We start from the raw sequence: 19,650 nt of genomic DNA on the forward strand, positions 1-19,650 counted from the left end.
TGTATGAAACCTTGCCATCTACCACCTTACATTTAGAGATGCATCATCAGGCTGTTATGTGGACTCACAAGTCCCACTGCTCTGCATAGGAACCAAGTATGTACAGCTCTCAGGACAGGGCTCTTTATGAACAAGGACTGTCAGGAGCTAATCCATTTCCATTTAGAAATGATAACAAAACCAGATGGATTAAATATATTTTCCAAAGGTCCTGCAAACATTCATCTGGACTTCTTCACTTCATTTGAGACAATGTGAGGTTGTGTTTGGTTGGTTGGTTCTGGTTTGTTTTTTTGAGGGGTGGCCAGGAGCACTTCTTGCAGATCCTCAGAAACTTCTGAATACTCTCTGATTTTAAGTATTGCTCTGAAATTTGCCCTGCATGGCTAGCACTTTAACCTGAGTTAAAGTCCGTCACACTTACTTAAACTTTCACAGCAGGCTTCCTATCTCCTTATTTACAATTATAGAAATCCATCAGGAAGAAAATGGAGGCCATTGCCAATCTCTGTGGACCACCAAGGAGAGTACCAGAAATCTCCAACTGTTCTAAAGAGTATCCTGATAAATCAGCCATTACACCAGTTGCTGTAAATACCAAAGATAAATTCTATTTAATGCTTGACAAACCGAATGAATAACACAGAGGTTTATGGGAAAAAAAAAATAATCTACAGCTATTTCCAGTTAATGGCCACAACAAAAATACAACATAATCTCTGACTGAGAATGTGACTTACTTGGAGGCTCTCTGGCCTTTACAGTGCCAATCACGCTGTCTTCAGGTGCATCTTCTGGAACAGAAAAGCTATACCGGGATCTCTCAAATATGGCAGGGGCCAAAACAGTCTGAAGGACATTTACTGTGACAGCTGCATTGCTGGCAGAGGGAAGGCCACCCCCATCCCGTGCAGAAACAGTCAGGAAGAATGCTGAATGTGCCAGGTGGCCAAGAGCTGAGGTCAGGTAAATAGTTCCTGAGAGTACACAGAAATAAAATAGCACTTAAGACAGATGTAAGATAAAATTCAGCAGGTTGTCAAGGTCAGAGTATGTAGAAAAAAATCAGCACTCCCAATTCAACTTTTGAGAGCCAAGCTCTTTTCATACTATGTGATCTTTACCATTCAGTGAGCCACTGAAAGACAGCAAGTTCTGTTTCAAAACACCGTGTCCATAATTATAATTTAGAAACATTTTATAAAATCTAATTTTAGACTCAGTTAAATCTTTAACAGTGCTAAATTTTACTACTACTACTAGTCAATACCAATTTGGAAATGCATCAGGGTGGAAAACACGTATTGTTTCAGAAGATTAATTTATCTCTGCAAATGGTAAAGTTAATGTTATTTCAAACATGCTGTAGAGACATTCTGATTAAGTTAGTCATGAAATAAAATATACACACAAAAGGAGTCAAAGTTCCAAAATATACATCTTAGGAGCAGGGGGCTCTGTGGAAAGTATCTGGAAAGAAATCACCTGCAGTCTGATCACAAGTTTCTGTCAAAATACCCCTTAATAGTGAATTCTAAGGTCCATTGAATTTGTAAGCTGCTAACAATTACATTTTATATGAACTTTATTAAGTAATTATTTGAAAAGAAAATACAATGTCCAGTCCCAAAATACAGCACTTTGGAAGCACATTCCTCAGAATAATCTATTTGTGAAGTAAATTTTTCAACATGAAAATAAAGATGAAAGGTTACCAAATGCAAGAAAATTTTTCTTAGCAATGAGTGTGTCTAACTAAATATACACTAAATGCTAGAATCACAGTGTGTTAAGTAGTAAAATTGCAGTAAACTCAAGTAATTCAACTAACAGGGACAACCTTTTACATACCTATAGATATTTTTAAGAAATCACCTAGTTTTTTTGTAGAAGCTGGTGAAGACACAGAAGGTCTGGCAGTTCAGTAAAACCAAACCTTTAAACTTTGGGCTACCTTTATAATTTCCTGGCTATCAAGACAAGTTTAGTAGGGATGATATCTGCCATTCAAGTTGGACATTTAGTGGTTAGACAGGGTAAAACTAGAGTTTGCTCAAAGTGCCTTAGGAGAATCAATGGATTATTTGATAAGAATATACCTTCTCAGAATTTAGGGTGAATTTTCTACAATCCATTTTTAAGCAGAATAATGGAAAGGAAATAAAATTCTTATAAATACTCAAATGTGCATGCAGTATACTTTCCAAATATGCTGCTAGGACACTATAATAAACTGTCTTGACATGCTTAAAATGAAGTAAAAGGGTCTTCAGGATCAAGGGAAAACACTTTTCACCAACAAAAGGGAAGCTTATTCCAGTGTGACAAACCACACTAAAAGCTCAGCAGTGATACATACACATAGATTCAGGGTTCAGTACTGATTCAGCTTCTTTGCTAATGAGATGCAACTTAGAATTGCAACTGATGCAATTCTAAGAAACAACCTTATTTTGGCTTTTAAATTTTTTTTTGATGGTTGAGTTCTATGATTACTTCAGCAGCTCAACAAAGTAGTCCTTCAAGGACATAGACTTCTGGTATTTCCTGAGGTAATCTGAGCAATAATAGCTTGATGGAAAAAGGGGTTTAACTATATTTCTCCAGAAGATAAACATGTACACATGGATTTTTAACATAATTTCTGCCCAATTAATTTAAACCAATCAAATAGGCTGTATGTTACTAATTTTCCAACTGGATATTTTTCTATTGACAAGGATATAAATATGTCCTTCTCATTTTAGATACTTCAAGAGTAATGTGGGAACTGGAAAACTTCTACAGAAAAGCATCAAACTGAAAATCTCACTCTCAGAGCAGAAACTAAAGACTCCAGAACATCCTTTAGCAAAGGGTGGAGCAAACAGAGCTCCACTCCAGGAGCTCTGAAGACCTGTTGAACAGAAATATTTCAGAATCAAAGCTCCTTCTCTGCTGACCTAGACACATTGCAGCACACTCCATGCCAGTTCAGTCACAGAAAGCAAAAAGAAAATTAATAAAAGACTTTGCTTTCCTTCTTCATTCTTTTGCTGTGTCATAGGGAAAAAGGGGAATAGGCAAGTATGTCTTGCCAATTCAGCTCTCTTTTGCAGAACTAGGGACACCATGAGAACAAGGGCAGAAACCAAGTAAAAAGTATGTGTTTTCCATATGGTTCCCTCCAACCTGAAAAACTGTAGTATGCAGAAATTTAATAACCCATTTTGACTTTTAACTGTGTGCATTCTGCTTCTTTCACCATTTGTAGGACGGGGCATTAGCTTTGCATCTGCTGATACATAATCTATAGAGACATTTGAGATAGCTCAGCCATATGTTGGTGAACACGCCTCATTAGGATCTATTACGGCACCACATGATGGGAAAGAAGCTGCAGAAGAAAGCAGCATCTGGAATTTCACTTTCTGTATGATTAGGTAAAACAGCAGACTGTGACTGAAATGGACAGTCAGGACCACTTGGGCTAAAAGCAGCTGCCAGCACACCTGAGAGCAGGCTGGCTGGGTGCATTTCATCTGCGGCAGCACGGTACAGGAGGTGCCTGAGCACTACACTGCAAAGGCAGAAATATGGAGAAGTTTCAAGGCGCAGGAACTGTCAAAGTCACAGGTTCAGTGTGCAAAACTCAACAGAGGCATCTCTCATTCAGTAACTGGCTGAACATGAACCATGGTTTTCCTTTCTTCCCAATTTTGTTATTGTTATTGCCGCAATCATTTGCAGCCTGTAATTCAAGGCTTCAGAGAACTTGAAAGACAATCAGGTTGCTGCAGTACAGAATATGTTCTTCCATTATGAAAAATAGTTTCTATAAAAATGGACAATGAAAAGGGAATAATGAGACAGCTCCTCTGCAAGGAATGTTTTACCAAAGCTCCCAACAGGGGACCACAAAGAGTGGGTCAACTTTAAGAAAAGGGACACATTTCTTGCAGCTTGACTCACCATATAAATGAATATCTGCTGCCTTTAAAAACATTTAATTTCCATTTTTCAAATTAATATTTATACCACTGCAGTGCTTTAAAGATTTTATCCCTAGTTAATTCCTTATTCTGCATGAGAGAGAGCTGGAATCAATTCTGCTTCACAGGTGAATAATCCTATAATTACACACTGGAAGAAGCATTAACACCCAGCCTCATTCACACCTAGGCAATCTCATTTTTTTACTAGATCCACATGGGCGTAACTGATTGCAGATCCCGACCCTTATAAATCAAAAGCATGACACACAGACTGCCTGCTGCCTGGATATGGTCTGGTTACAGATTTCAGGCAGAACCTGCAATGCTGGATGCATGTCAGCAACTGCCACTGCAGGCTGTGGTCTGGGAACAGCTCTGCTCCAAGGCAGGTCAGCACAGCCATGCTGGAATTCACAGATGTTTTGCTGCAGAACAATCTGTGCTCAGGGGCTAACAGAAATCATCGCCGTGGTTTGGAGCACTGAATGTATGGGGAGAAATAGTACTATTGAAGGCAAAATCATGACTGCCAGCTCTTTCACCTGCTTCATACTTCCTCACTCACTGTACATGGTAGGGCAGGATCTTCCAGGAAGTCTTGCTCTTCACTTTGTGCCTATTTGCCCAGAAAGTGCAAATGCACTAATGAAGGACAGGAGTCTCTGCCACCCCACCCCCATCCTCTAGCAATGGCAAAATTTCTCATTGGATTTTGTTGTTCTTATTTTTGTGGAGGGGCACACTATTCCATGAGGGGGTTAACTGCCATTTCTCAACATTTGAAGGCAGGAGACAGGAACACACATGTAATGATTTTTTAAAACACTTGTTTTATTATATTCATGATCCTGTGTTCAGTCCTAATCTAATCACAGCATCCAGCACCAAAGTAGGCTCACTCACCAAAATAACTTTTTGTATGGGAAAATATCATACTGGTAAACCCGATAGGATTTCCACACACATCTCCATCTGAGCACTCTGAAAACCTGCTTTGCACAGGGTTCTCCCATAAGCAAAACAAAAATCAGCCCTACATTTATAGGCATTTGTAGGTAAACCAAATGTTTTCCACATTTGGTCAAGTGCTGCAAAGACAAAAATCAGGATGCACTAACTTCAGCAACAAAGTCTGGATTGCATAAGTATGCATACTTAAATAGCTTCTAATATTATGTAATTGTTCATGAAATAAAAAAACAACTTTAGAACATGGCAAGAGGAATCAAATCAACAGTTACCAGTGGTTTTACCTAAGCCCTTGAAACCAAACACCCTAACAAACTTTAAATGATGGCACTATTTCTTCAGCAAATAACCTAGGATGAGCCAGCTGGCATCACCTGACACAGCTCAGACAACAAGCAGATGGTCAAAAGGTCCAAACGATTCCTCACCCCAGTTCACCCTCAAAGCTGCCACTGTACCTGCTGTTCACTACTGTGCAGGTCAGAGCTGACCCACTGATCTGCCCAGAGCACCCACCCTAACTCAGCAGCTTCCCAGTGCAGGGGTGCATTTAAAACTTTGCTTTTTAAATGTCAGAAAAAACATCAATATAAGCACAGATAATATGATCCTCCAGAAGATAATTGCAGTTAGGAGGTGAGCATTTTGAATTAACATTAAAATTAGCATTTTTTTAAGGAAGAATGATAGTGTTTCTGCTTGACATTTCTATTTAAATTTGTCCCACTCATTGCCTATGCTGTCATCTTGGCACTGCATACCAGTTCCAGCTTTTGCATTTCACCTGTACTTAAAATGCACTCTTTTTAGTGAAGCTGCATTCTTGATAGTAACCACAGCAACACTGCCAAATACACTGAACAGCTGCTTTAACAACAGCCAGGGGAAGGAAGGAATTAAATTGTTATTTACAATCTACGTACTGTAATACACATAGCTTCACCTCACATGAAAAGTCTTTAAAAAGCTTAATTTAATGCTTCTAATGCTGGTTTGCATTTCAGCAAGAGGACTTCTTCAGTTTGAAAATATTCATTGTTTGAATGTTTTTGTAATAAACAACTGATTGAACACATACCAATCTTCTAGCTACATTTATACATTACAGGTTTCACATGCCTGCACTGCAGATGCTTTCAACACCAGCCCCTCTGTAACAAATTCTTGTGCTCAATTCATAGTTTGCCTCTTAGAAGGAGAAATAGCTATAAAAGGACTTAGTGTCTACAACTAATACTACACAAACATACTGTGTTTAATCACAATAATTTGCTTACCACATGAAAGTCTGGCCATGGAGTATGCACATAACAATCCAGTACCTGGATCTATAAACTAACATAAGCAGTTTTAACACTGCAGCTCCCCCAGAAGCAGGACGCTACTGTTTCAAATACTATAGGTTACAGAGAGTTTTAGTGAGCTAAGAAGTATTCATCAACACATAAAATACAAATTTCTAATTACAGCAGTTCCATTAGTCACAAACAGAACACCCACCTGAGCATCAGCCTCTAATATCAAGAAAAAGAAAGCATGAGTTTAGCACTAGAATGGTTTTGTATCATCTAGGCTGTTTTCTTTTATAAAAAGTGCTTTTTAAACAAAGTCTTGTAATTAGGGATGCAAAATTTTACATTCCTAGAGACCACAGTTTGCCAGTTTAGAAGATCAGGTGCTTCCTAACTCTATTTTGTTTTGTTACATATTTAAATAATTATTCCCTTAAAAAACCACAAACAAGCAACACCATAAAAACCCTTTCTGAAGATTCTACTTTTTCAGTAGAACAGATAACTGAAGAGAGAGAATTCACTGTTACAAGGAGATTTCCTTTGTTTCTGCCCTGGTTTATTTCCTTTCACCTGACCAATAGTAACTCAGAGTGCGTTTGCTGTCTGACTGTGTACAAAGCAAACACTCTCACACAAGCATGAGTCCATCCAGAAATTGAAGCTTGCATCAGTAAGCAGGCAGGACTTTGTCCTGGTGAATTGCTGTATTTTCAAAGAGAGAGACCTCCCCCCATAATCTGCTCAGCTCCAGCCCTGCCACATCTTCTCAACAGGTCCCCTTTCCTCGCTTACTTATCGAAGTTTTTCAAAAATGTCTATTTAATCAAGGACCTTTTCAATCAAGCTGCCAGCCTCTAGATCCAAAAAAAGCTCACTGCACAACCTGGTAACACAACTCAACTGCCATGGTAGCCACGGATGGTTAAGGTACTTTGAAGGTACTGTAGAAAAAACATCAGGACAGACACAGAATGAAGCCTGCTATAAGCTAAACAAGATATATTTACTGTTCTTGTATTAAGAGCATTACAAAACATTCCAGATGCTGCCCTTCATTTACATGGGCTGATTTTCTACTGCACACACTTCCCTGCTACGTTCATTCTAACACTGTACCACAGCTGTCTGCTCCCTTGGTGTGACCTGCCACTTTCTTCTTTTCTTTAGGTTAACTAAGAACATAAAGTACAGTAAATATATCCTGTGCTCTGAGACCCATGCAGTCTCCAGCAAAGAAAAGGGTTGATCATCTAAATTTTAGAATAAATGTCACACTATTGCCCTCCACAGAAATGGGCATAATTTTTTCCTTTTCACCACTTTTTTTTTAATCAGCCCACATCATTTGTATAATGCCAAGAAAGTTCACTCTTTGCCTCTTCTGGTGGGTTCTTCTGTTGACATTGACTTAACCAGGACATAGGAGGGTGGGCTAAAGTATTTTCGTCAATACTTTGCATTCTTTCATGCACAAATAATCTCACGTACATTCCACTATTGCATGGTTGAGTTTTTGGCACATAGCTTGTAGGAATATTTCTCTTTGTAGATAGTTGATTCTATTGGCTTTTATACACAAAAGAAAAACAAAGAGACACACAAGGAGCTAGCAGTATGGACATTTTTTCATGCTGTTCTGCTACACACCTTTCTTTCAGGGCCAAAATCTGCACCCTTACATTTACTACAGCACGTGCTTCTAGGACAACATACTATTTTCTGCATTCTTTATGATAAATTTCTCATTAGGGAAGATCTCAGTGAAGGTAAATGCCCACAAATAACTCAAATTTTCCCGGTTTGATTTAACTCAAACAAAATTCTTCAAAGGTGAAAACTTACTGTGCTAAACCAATGTCTCAGACATATTCCACTGATTTGCAGCATTCCAAATATCATATGACAGATCAAAAAGACAGTAATTGAAGAAACTGCAGTTTAAAAAAAGAAGTGGCCTCAAAATGTTCCAAAATAAAGCACTCCTAATTTTAAATCTATTTATGTGAAGCTCTTCATATGTTTAGCAAATGTACTACATGCTGTAGGAAAATGCCAAAAGTAGTTTAAAAATAAAGTATTTTTTTCCTACAATACCATACGAAAACATCATCAATCATCATAAATATGGGCCTTGTTTGCTTTAGAAAGGGTGCATCCCCATTTTACTTTGATGCCTAATACAATCTGTTATATATTAAACAGTGTATAATACATGGAGTTAAGCAAAGTTTTGGGGTTTTTCCCCCATAAAAATAAACGTTGGTATTTCAACATTACTTTTCAACCTGTATTGCAATAAAAATAAAGCAATTAAAATTTCTGAAGATGCAGCTGTTAAGAAACAGTTCTATTTTTTAATAAAAATTTTTTTCAGCATCCTTAACTGGATTGAATCTATTCTGAACCAAATCAAAGATTATTATAAGTTAGTTTGCCATTAAATTGCATTTACACATGTGCAATTCCATAGTGTAGTAATTAAAGTAGTACAGCACTAAAATACACACTGCCACAAGAAATATATACCAGTGAGGCACTGTTCTGTACAAACTCTACACAACTCCTCTTCTTGTGGCCATTACTAGGCACTGTTAAAGTGGCGAGACACTGGAATTGAATGTGGCCTTTGGATGAGGTACTTCGTATATGTTCTTAAATTCACATGATCTTTAGGTGTATTCATCCTTTTATTCTTTGCCAACAGACTAAGCTCCTAGACTGCTCTAAATCTTTTACAGGACATTTTAGTCACATGATGCCCTTTGCTAAAAAGAAATCAGAGTGCATCTTAAAGGGAGCATCTTAAAGTCAAAATTTCCACAAAAGAGTGTTCATTTTGCAGGCGCTGCCCTTCTGTGCTGAATTTTTTTTTATGTTATGTTTTTGTTTTTTAAGTGTTCAACTACTAACCAGCTCTTGCAACAAGGCTTGTCTGCTCTCCTCACAATGTGGTTTTTGGCGTAAATAAGTAACAGAAAGTATTATAACAGAAGGGTGATCCAAGTATCTTCAAGTCAATGGCAAGATCTCCAAGTATCTCAGTGTACTGTGTTTATGTGGCAAGGGTTTGGCCATGTGGGCACTACAGGAGTGGCTGTGGCACTTTGGCCATGTGGCACTACAGCAGCTGTCTCTCTGCAGTCTATGGAGGTCCACAGGGGAGCAGAGATCCACCCTCAGCCCATGGAAGACCCTCTGCTGGAGCAGATGGACGACCAAAGAAGTCTGTGACCCCATGGGAAACTCATACTGATGCAGGTTTGCTGGCAGGACTTGTTACCCCAGAGGAAACCCACACTGGATCATTCTGTTCCTGAAGGATTGGACCCTGCTGAAATGACCTGTGCTGGAGCAGAAGAAGAGTGTGAGGAAGAAGGAGCAGCAGAGACAACCTGTGATGAACTGCACCGTTCCCATTTCCCATCCTCCTGCACTGCTGGGGCCAGAGGACATAGAGAAAATTGGGAGTGAAGTTAAGTGCAGGAAAAGGGAGGGAGGGGGGGGAATGTCTTTTATGATGTAGTTTTTATTTCTCATTACCCTCCTCCGATTTGATTGGCAATAAATTAAAGTCATTTCCTCAAATTGAGTCTCTTTTGCCAGTGACAGTAATTGCTGAGAGATTTCTCCCTGCACTTTTCTTGACCCACAAGCCTTCTGTCATCATTTTCTTTCCCTGCACAACTGAGGAGGGGAGTAATAGAGTGACTTTGGTGGGCACCTGGCATCCAGCCCAGGTCTATCAGCCATATTGACAGACACATTCTCAATAAAATACACAAAAGAAAGGTCATAGCTTTTGTTTTAGGCACCTAATTTAGGTAGGAATCACAGAAACATGAGCCTAAATATCTTATAGAATTGAAAGAAACAGGAGCTAAATTAAATGCTTATACTGCTATAACATCCAATGAGCGAATGATACTTTCTCTACATGGTTTTCATGCTAGGTTCAAATAACAAATACATTCATCTGAAGACAAACCATGGCTGCTGCCTTTTGCTTAGCACCCATGGAAGTTTTCTCTGCACACAGGGACTAGCTAGGGGATTTGTTTTAAAATCTATGAACAATCTATTTACCTGAAGACTGACACAAGAAGTCACACTAGTCCAGAATAATTTTCAAGGATTACAATTTCATTGGTTTGAAACAACTTCTCTGAACCAGAACAATGATCATGATGATAACCATCTTTCTACCAATCTCTCGAAAAGGGTATCACTAAGATCAACGGTAAAATTAATTACATGCCCTTGGGTGAAGGTAGGTATTAATTCGGTTATTGTAATGGAAGTTTACTAATTCAGTTGTTAATCCTCAAGTCTTAAAGTCAAGCACTGCATAGGTTTTCTGCCACAATTAGGATTGCATCCTGTGACTTACATTTTTAATTACCAGCTCTGCCATAACTATAAATACACTGTCTTTCAGATAGCTTTTTAGGTAACAATGGGAAAATAACAAACATAGCTCAAACAGTTTCTTAGCCAGAAGAGCTCTTCAACCTGCCCTGTTCTAATCAATTCACGAGTACTGTTCATAGATCATGCATGGATCAGATATCTACAAAAGGCAACATAATGAAGCCAAGATGTTGTTTACACCAACACTAGAAACAAACGATAGCAAGAGTCACGAACCAGCAGAAGAGCTGGTTTACAGTTTCCTATCCATACATTTTTCTAGTTACACAGTTCTTAAAGTGGTTTTTCTTGTGGAAAGTCTATCATCAATCAAATGAAAAAGACTTCAACTTTTTCAAAAATGGAAACATAATAAATGTTATTTATGAGGACAAGAGCATATCACAAACAATAAATGCAGTGTCTAAAAGCTAACATAGCAAACAAATATAACTAATAAAATCTTGTTTAGAATTGAAAAAGAATTCAGTGGAATGTCAGTCTGGTCAATGAAAGGATGTTTCTTCCCGCTCCAACTGAATTTATCTATTTACAACATCCACATGTGCCAGTGCTTGAAACAAAAGATGGAGCCCCTTCAAAGAGCCTGGATGTGCCTCAACCTCATAATATCTATGTATCAAAAGCAGTATTGTTATTTTGTATATAGTGAGGAGTTGACCAGCTGGTAGGATATTTTGAACACAGCTCATAGAAAAACTAAGAGCTTTAACAAGCAAGAGCCAGAAGCAAGACATAGCAATGAAGAATTTGGTTTTCAATTGTTATTTTACTGTTTTATCCATTTATTCCAAAAATTCAAAAGTCAATTTTTAGTGAAGATTCTAAGTGCAGCACTCAACAAACATCCCTGAAGAAAATTAGAGTGAGAAATTTTCATGGCAAGAAAAAGGGAAAATGCAAAAAAAAAGAGAAAAATTACATAGGTCACGGACAAATGCATCATCTTGCATATTATGTTAATGTATCACAGTGTAATGAGACACACCATTTGCCACTAATTATTCTAAATCTCATAATACTGAGAATATCTCTGTCCACATAAAATATTAAGGGCTAAAATGAACATATTAAGTCAAAATTACTAATGCACTGATTTTCATTTCTCCTTTCTAAATTCTCTATCAGCGAGAGAAAAAATTATTTGAAAAAATAAAACTTATCCAGCAGCCAAATCGACAGAATTCTCCAACACCATCATTGTCCTTCTGTTCAGGTCCTCTAATACTGAGAAGAACAGATAAAACAGAATATGCCATACATACATGAAGTGGAAAAAACAAAGAACACAACAGAAACAGACTGCACATCCGTAAAATCAGAAAAATAGAGGCCAAGCTGTAATATCTCCTTTGGCTTTCTGGTTTGAGCACCCATCACCTGGAGAATGCCTATTCCTTCACATACTTGTCTGTTGCCCTCTGTCCACAAAATGCTGCCCAGCTAACTAGATGAAGTCCCTCACATAACCTTCAGAGAGGCACAGCAAAACTAGGCTGTAAATCAGAGCACATAAAGACAGCTTTAGCACAATTAACACTGGAAAACGTCTCTGTTGTAACAAGAAGTAAGGAGAAAGAGCTCAAAATCTCTGTGCCCTAACAGTGTGCCACTTGTTTCATCTCTCTCTGAATACTGGACAGGTTTTCAAGCTTAAAGATGGCAAAACTTCTGTGTGACATATAGGCAATTTTAATGTTTTGGGGTTTTTGGGGGCATTTGGGGGGGGGGGGGGTTGGGCTTTTTTTTGTTTAAAATGTTTATTTTTTCTAATAGTTTAAAAATCATTTGCCTCACCAGTGACTGAGCATAAGCCCTTACTTTCAATAGGTGTGGAAGAATATAAATGGAAAAAATTTATTCAGAAAAAAAAAGAGCCACAGCATTAATATTAATAAGTTAAAATTAGACACAGTCTGACCTTGTGAATTACCCAGGAGATTAAGTGCAATCAGATTCCAAGCACTATAATGCTGGAATAGTGTCTGACCTAAGAGCTTTTCTCATCATGAAATGTCAGCAATAATGACCTCAAGCAACTTCACCCTGAATTTGGTCTGCCTTTGATAAAATACCATGATAGATCCATGAGGTAATAGTAACTTACAAGCTTATAGAGTCTTCATCGTTAAGCAAGACATTTTTCCTATACAAAGTGCCAAACTGGAAAGAGAGGCCAAAAGGTCACAATCCAAGGAAGAAACCTTTCAAAAGGCTTTCTTTCAGCAGAGGGTTGCTGCAAAGCCAGTGCTGCTAATGTGATCCACAGGGGCTCTCTTCAGCAAGCCTGATGGGACAGTTTTAAAATGACCAGTTAAATGCCTGTGGAGATCCAGCTCCCTAATTATTGACTGACCTACGTATTTTTGACATCAGTTATGCCCCTGAGAACCTGACTTGACAGGTAGTTAAAAGTCCACAGTTAAATAAATTCTGAAATAGCCAAGACAAGCAGCCTAACTTCCTAAGAAGATTAGTTTTTCTGTTCATCAGAATGCTTTGGGAATTGTGTAAAAATAGACACCTATTAGAAAGAATAGAACCTTGCAAGATTTTGAATGCCAAAGACCTAATATATACACAAATGTATCAGAGCCTAAAAAGATCTTAAACATATAAATAATCTGTGCCATGACCATCTGTTGTTCAGGATACATTCACATGCAAGGGCTGGCCCTCAAGAAAAATGGCAATTTCAGTTTAGTCAATAACTCATTGAAAAGCACAGTTATAAAGATAAACATTGAATCAAACAGGGAGGCACATATGCCTTGTAAGACTGAGCAGAATGAGGACTTATCCTAGCACAGTACAGAGGAAGATTAGAACAGAAATAGAAAAGAAATTAAAGGAGGAACATTGTGAAGGGTGTTTTATTGCTCTTCAAGAGTAAGCCCTAAGAATTTTAGAAATGCAGATATTTTTGTAAAAAAGCAATATTTTGTTATTTTTTACAATGATCTATAGATTTAGGGCTGAAAATAGTGGATATGTGGCATGCTGCTTGTCCTTCATTGTGCTGTCATGTATCATGCTTTCCATTTTTCTGCTTATTCCAGTAAATGCAAAAGTTTCACATTAAACCTAAATCTTCTATCTACCTCTAGAATTATCTTCCATCAGAATCTAAGTTTCACCCCTGTGACATGACTCCAAATACAAAAAGCATAATTAAGGAGACAATTTATCTTGTATAATTATAACCTTTCTGAATCATAGACACATACACTACCTGTGGATGAATCTACTGTGAAAAAAGAAGAAAACTCTCCTGGGACCAGTTCATATGTGACAATGCCAAATATTCCTGAATCTCTGTCTGTGGCAGCAACATTGATGATTTCTGTTCCTGGCTGTGTGTGACTGCTGATACTTGTCACATAGGTGTCTTGTTCAAACACAGGCTGATTGTCATTAATATCTTCTATTTCAATGCGAACAAAAGCTTGGGCACTCAGACCACCCTGTTGGATAAATAAGAAATAAAAGAACAAAAAACAAGAGAACTTTTAAAATAGGATGGTACACAGCTGGCTTCAGTCTGTCATTAGGAAGTGGAGCACGCTGCAACAATATGGATCAATGAAAATGTCCATTAAAAGCAAATTACAGTATCTGCAATACCCCAAAACACTGCACAGAAGTAAGCTATGTTGCTCAGCACAACACCAAGTGCATAAAGATGGAGTGCATAAAGAAATTCAGCTTCTCTACAACAGCAAGGCCTGAACACAAAAAGTCAGTTTGGTTAATGCTAATGAGCAACACACATCAAAAACTTTGCTAGTCTAACCTCACATGCTTCTGCTGACATCTCCAACACTCCACTTATTCCTTTACAGATAAAAATCAGGGCTTTATGCTCCAGGAAGACATGCCCCTCAGGTGACTGTGGTGCTCCAGCAAAGCAGGAATAACTTCTCTCTATGAGACTTTCAGATGTAAAAGCATGACTATCATAATGGTGAACATGAGGCTTTTTCAACCAGGGACACAAGCTAAAAGCAGGACAGCCAAAACCTGACCTGTCAGGCTGCTGTCTGCAATACCTATGCTCAATTTACTGACAGATGCCCTACAAAAGCCCACTAGAATACCACATGGGACAACATTTAGCCTTGCTCTGGAGTGAAACTAGAGAAGAAAGGAGCAACTACAATCTGGCTTATAACACCATACTACAGAAAAATACTGATTTGCTATGACAAAGCGCTGAATTTTCTGACAATCTGCAAAAAAGACAATTCTCTGGGTACCGAAGTATAGACCTCACAGGCATCTGAGTGAAACTAGTGGCAATTTACTTCTCAGACGACTCCCCCCATTACTTTGGAAGGGTTCATTTTTCCAGGACTATTTTGTAGCCATAGGAAGTACAAGCATTTTTAAAAGAAAGCAGGTCCACTGTGGCAGAGATAATAGTGAATTCTGGGGCACTGGCATGCTCAGAGGCACAAAACAGCACAAGTATGTACAGTCTGCATGTGCTTTATCTGGTACATTAAAATATAGACGGTGGAAGAATCTTTAGCTCTTCAAAGTCCACTGAGCATGCTGCGCTTGTAGCAGTCACTTTGAGAAACTGCTGACACAGATCAGATGGTCATGCACACACAAACAATGCTGAGCTAGTGCAAACTTCATTTTGCAGTCACAGTAGCTGTGATACAGAGAAAACCACACCAACCCAAAACCAACTATGTTGCATAATTCTGCAATCCAATTGTTCACATCAATTATTTTTAAAACTGACCTTCATTAAACTATCCAAGGATTCAGACTGGATATGACTCCTTTAGATTTACCCTACTATATAACAATCTCCCACAACACTATTTTTGAGTGTTTGCTTAGTGTGTCCTTAGGTTCAGACTTATTTTTTAATAAAAACAAACATTATCAGCATTTGCCTTCACATTTTAATAGTGATTTTTTGGTTTAGCCCGGTTTGGTTTTTTTTCTGTGCTGTAAATGTTACCTCTATTGGGTAAGGTGACATTCCCATAAAAGCTCAAGTAAGTGGAAAATTAAGATGATCTTATGCATCATGTGTCTGAGTTTCACCCACAAAGAGATCTATCCCACACCCTCCTGATGTGCTTCTGAAGAAAATAAGGCAAGGCATGCTTCCAGGGCTCATGCTGCTGCACAGGCAGCCAGGACTCCTGCCTGGAGAGCAGGACTCTAAAGGCCAGTAATCAATCAGCCTACAAATTACTGGGACTGCCATGAAACCCCATGCCAATATGGAGAAATGGAAATGGCAGTGAGCCCAATGCCAACACCTCCACTTCAGGGCAAGCCCCTTCCCCAGTACCTTGATTTCCATGATGAGGGATGCACAGGAGCTAAAAAAGGAAAGCGGGGGAAGGGGAGGGAATGTGCTCTGCTCACTGTCAGAATATGCTCTGTGTGTTCACAGCTTTCAGGTACTTTAGAACAGAAATCAGAAATATTTTAAGGGAAGAGGACTAGGGAAGAAGTGAAGTCAAGAATAAAAAGTATCTGAAAAAGATGGTTGGAACAGCATGAAACCAAACTCACAAGAGCTTGTGTTAAGCTGTTTCTTTCAAGCTTCATTATTGCTAAACAGACATGAAAAATCCCCAAATCCCATTCTTCAGCCAATTTGTATTTGTGCTACAGAGTTATGTAAAGACTGAAAAGTCTTTTGAAATTGATTAACTGTAAGTATATAGGGAAATTTCTACTCTCTAAGAAAATTGACCAAATTTAATGATGGAGACAGAATCTTCCTTTCCTGAAGAAGCAGTGTATACTTTCACATGCCAAGTATGACATTTACTTAATAACTTAATGATATTAACTGGTTATGGCCCAATTCTTGTGCTGACATCTGAAAAAAAAGCATCATTCCAATTGAGAAGGAACTAAAACTCCTATTTCTAATGATGCGGATATACTTCATCTGCTCAGAAGCAAGCAAAACATTTATCTTCCAAAACATGAAGGCTGACTTATATAAGATCTATTGCTGACAGAAAATTACACTTGTTAAAACGTTAACAAGGAGCAGAAAGCCACAGCTGTTCATTTTAAAATCCCTTATCTCAAATATTCAAGTATTTTTCACTACTGTTGTACTCTCTGGTGCAACAAAGTCACTTCTACAAAGACTTGTCAGAGTCCTGAGGGTTGTGTCCCTCGTGGAAGAAAAAGGGGACAAACTACCATCAAGTCAAAATAACAACAACGAATGTTTTCATTACTTCAGAAGGATCAAATGTATGTAAATAGCTAAAGCTAGCAGACCTCTTTATCAAGTCTTAAAAATCCTGCCTTGGGCAGGGGAAACTCTGCCTTAATAAGTAAAAATCATGCTATTTTGAGCAGCTGTACTTCTTTATTTTGGTGCTGTAAAATGCTTAAAACTCTATCAAGACTTTCATCACAACCTTCCAAGTTTTTGTCAGTGAACCATGTTATCAAATTTTTGTTCCAAACTGGACTGTTAGATACAGAATCTCTGACATAATGGGGTTTTTTTTGTAAACCTAAAGGACGTTTCATCTTGAAGTAATGCTGTCAAAGTGGAGAGATGTCTGCAATTCTTTCAAAAGCCTTAAGTTCTTCAGAAGCTTCGCCTGTGAATGTCCAGTGTTTATATCTAGATTTTAATTGCTTCAATGTAAAAGACAAATAAAATTGGATAGGCAGGGTGGATTACCAAAAAGCAAGGGAAAAAGTGTCTCTCTGCAGAAAGGCAGTAAGGGAGTCACTAACACCCCTGCTGATGGTGTACTGAACCTTTCGCAGTGATGATGAAGCAGGTGAAAAACTGAAGATCTACAATTTCATATAGAAGAGACAAGGATACTTCTTTTCATCTTTGCTTAATCAGTGAGAGTGCTCCCACAAGCTCTCACAGGATGTTTATTTAAAACCAGTTTAACAGAAGGTCTCTCCCAGCTGTGTCTCCATGGGCTCTTGTGTACAATTCAAGTTCACTCCTTACATTTTCTACTCAATGCATTTAAGACATGACTGACAAGTTCTAAAGCCATGTAATGGAGTAGCCAGGAACAGGTGGAGGAAACTGATAGTTTAGCTGTAAGATAAATTGCACACCACCTGGAAAACACTATTTTCCTCCTCATTTCTAATTAACTGGGTTATTTTCTTTCCTTTTCATCTCTCTAACCTTCTTTGTCACAAGTGACCTTTCATCCTTCCATTTTCTCTTTCTGTGCACATTTCTCCCCTGATCACAGCCTCCACTTTGAGCCCCATACCTAACATCTTTAATCCATCAAAATCAGCAGCAGAATGTCAGGAAATAGGATAAATATCCTACTACAATTCTGCTTTAAGGGTAGAGAGTTGGTCAACACAAGTTCAGATGCACTGAAAATTTGAAAAGCTGATATTGAATTTAGGTGCTTTAGTATTTAGGTCTCAGACAGGCAAACTCCTACAAAGTGCTGACTTCCAGTAAAAAGATCAAGCCTTGCCTGTCACAAACAAGGCAATAAAAAATTGAACCTTTCCGCCCATTACTGAACTTCTGAAAACACAAGATCCATAAATGGAGATAAATGACAGAGCAATTTAAAAAATAATACCCTATTGTTTCAATGCATTGGCTATTTTCCTTTAAGTTAAGATTTATCAATAGAGCAGTAATTTAACTAAAAAAATTAAAGCATGAAGTTTTTGTGCACGCAAACATATTTTCTTTCAGGTTTTCAAATTAATTTTCTGTACCTGACTGAATATCTTAGAAAATTTTCAGAATTTCACTGCTATTGTTCAGCTCTCACATACCCTTTATTAATGATTCATCTTGATATTCCAGACATGTGTATGTGTCCTTTACATTTACATAGCTCCAAAAAGTGAATGATGGGATTATAGGAAAAATGAAATTATGAAGTATAGCAGAATGCCTAATTTTATGCTGTTATACATTTCAATACAGACTGCTTTAGTCTTCAAAATTTTTTTGGATATATGTATTCAAGTATAAATTTTGAAGGCAGAAATCCCATACAAGAGAAATTCCAAAATGGTCAGAGAGAACTACCTCTGCTATAGACATTACAGGCACTCTCCTGAAAAAACCCACTCTTATATCCTTATATTAAAATCTTAGAATGGTTTGAGTAGGAAGAGACCTTTCAAAGGAAGTCATCTTTCAAAGACACCTTTCAAAGCCTCTGCAATAATCAGGGTCAAGTTATTAGATATTAAAATCAGATGAGTATGGAAACAAATATACCAATATATTTATGTAATTTTTTTCTGCTCTAAAGAAATCTATGAGGAAGAAAAAGCACACTGCTAATGGCAATATTAATTAAAGAATATTTCTGCAGCCTCTGAATTGAGCACCGAATTGGGACAGCTAAAGAAAAAAAACATTGTTTAACTATTACACAAATATCTGAATTCAACAAAACAGATATATCCTCAATGGCTACATTCTCAAAATGAAATAATTAATACAACCATCAACTGCAGCTGCTTAAGTGAACCTTCTCATAGGTATAGAAATCATAGTTCACTAAGTTTCTTCAGTGTACAATAAAACAACCCCACAGGCATTTTAATGAAAAATACAGCATTTCTAAGACAACTGCATTTTTTAAAGTTATATTAGATACATTTAGGACATTATCTTAAATGCAATTTTAATACTCAAAATAAGAAATAAAAACTGCTTAGTCTGAAATAATTGAATTTCAATGTTTTTCAGGACAAATTGTACTGCAAAATGTGACCTGAATAACGTTTCAAAAAGTGTCCTTATGTTAATTTTAACATTTGAAGGCAACCAATAACCTTCTTCAGCTTCTTCACGATTTACCATTAAGTTGAAGAAGGTAAAGACAAGTACAAACTGGGCCTTACAAAGGAACAACCTCAGACTGCAAACCACAAAATTAATATTTCATAATGAAAATATAATTAATAGTTTTATCCCATTATTTTTTGGAGCTTACTAGCAAAATCTTTTGTTACAT

The 19,650-nt window shown here is 37.7% G+C and overlaps 1 protein-coding gene across 1 annotated transcript in view; it reads right to left on the reverse strand.

Moving 5' to 3' along the window:
- DCHS2 (dachsous cadherin-related 2) overlaps window positions 1-19,650 on the reverse strand; it is a 112,206-nt gene that overhangs the window by 48,262 nt on the left and 44,294 nt on the right. The window contains exons 3-4 of the mRNA XM_074541160.1: window positions 13,899-14,130; window positions 741-977 (exon numbers count right to left, since the gene is read on the reverse strand). Coding sequence (XP_074397261.1) covers window positions 741-977; window positions 13,899-14,130 — 469 coding nt within the window. The remainder of the gene's footprint in view (window positions 1-740; window positions 978-13,898; window positions 14,131-19,650) is intronic.

The sequence above is a fragment of the Zonotrichia albicollis genome, chromosome 5 (assembly GCF_047830755.1).
Source record: "Zonotrichia albicollis isolate bZonAlb1 chromosome 5, bZonAlb1.hap1, whole genome shotgun sequence".
In the NCBI taxonomy this organism is placed as follows: Eukaryota; Metazoa; Chordata; class Aves; order Passeriformes; family Passerellidae; genus Zonotrichia; species Zonotrichia albicollis.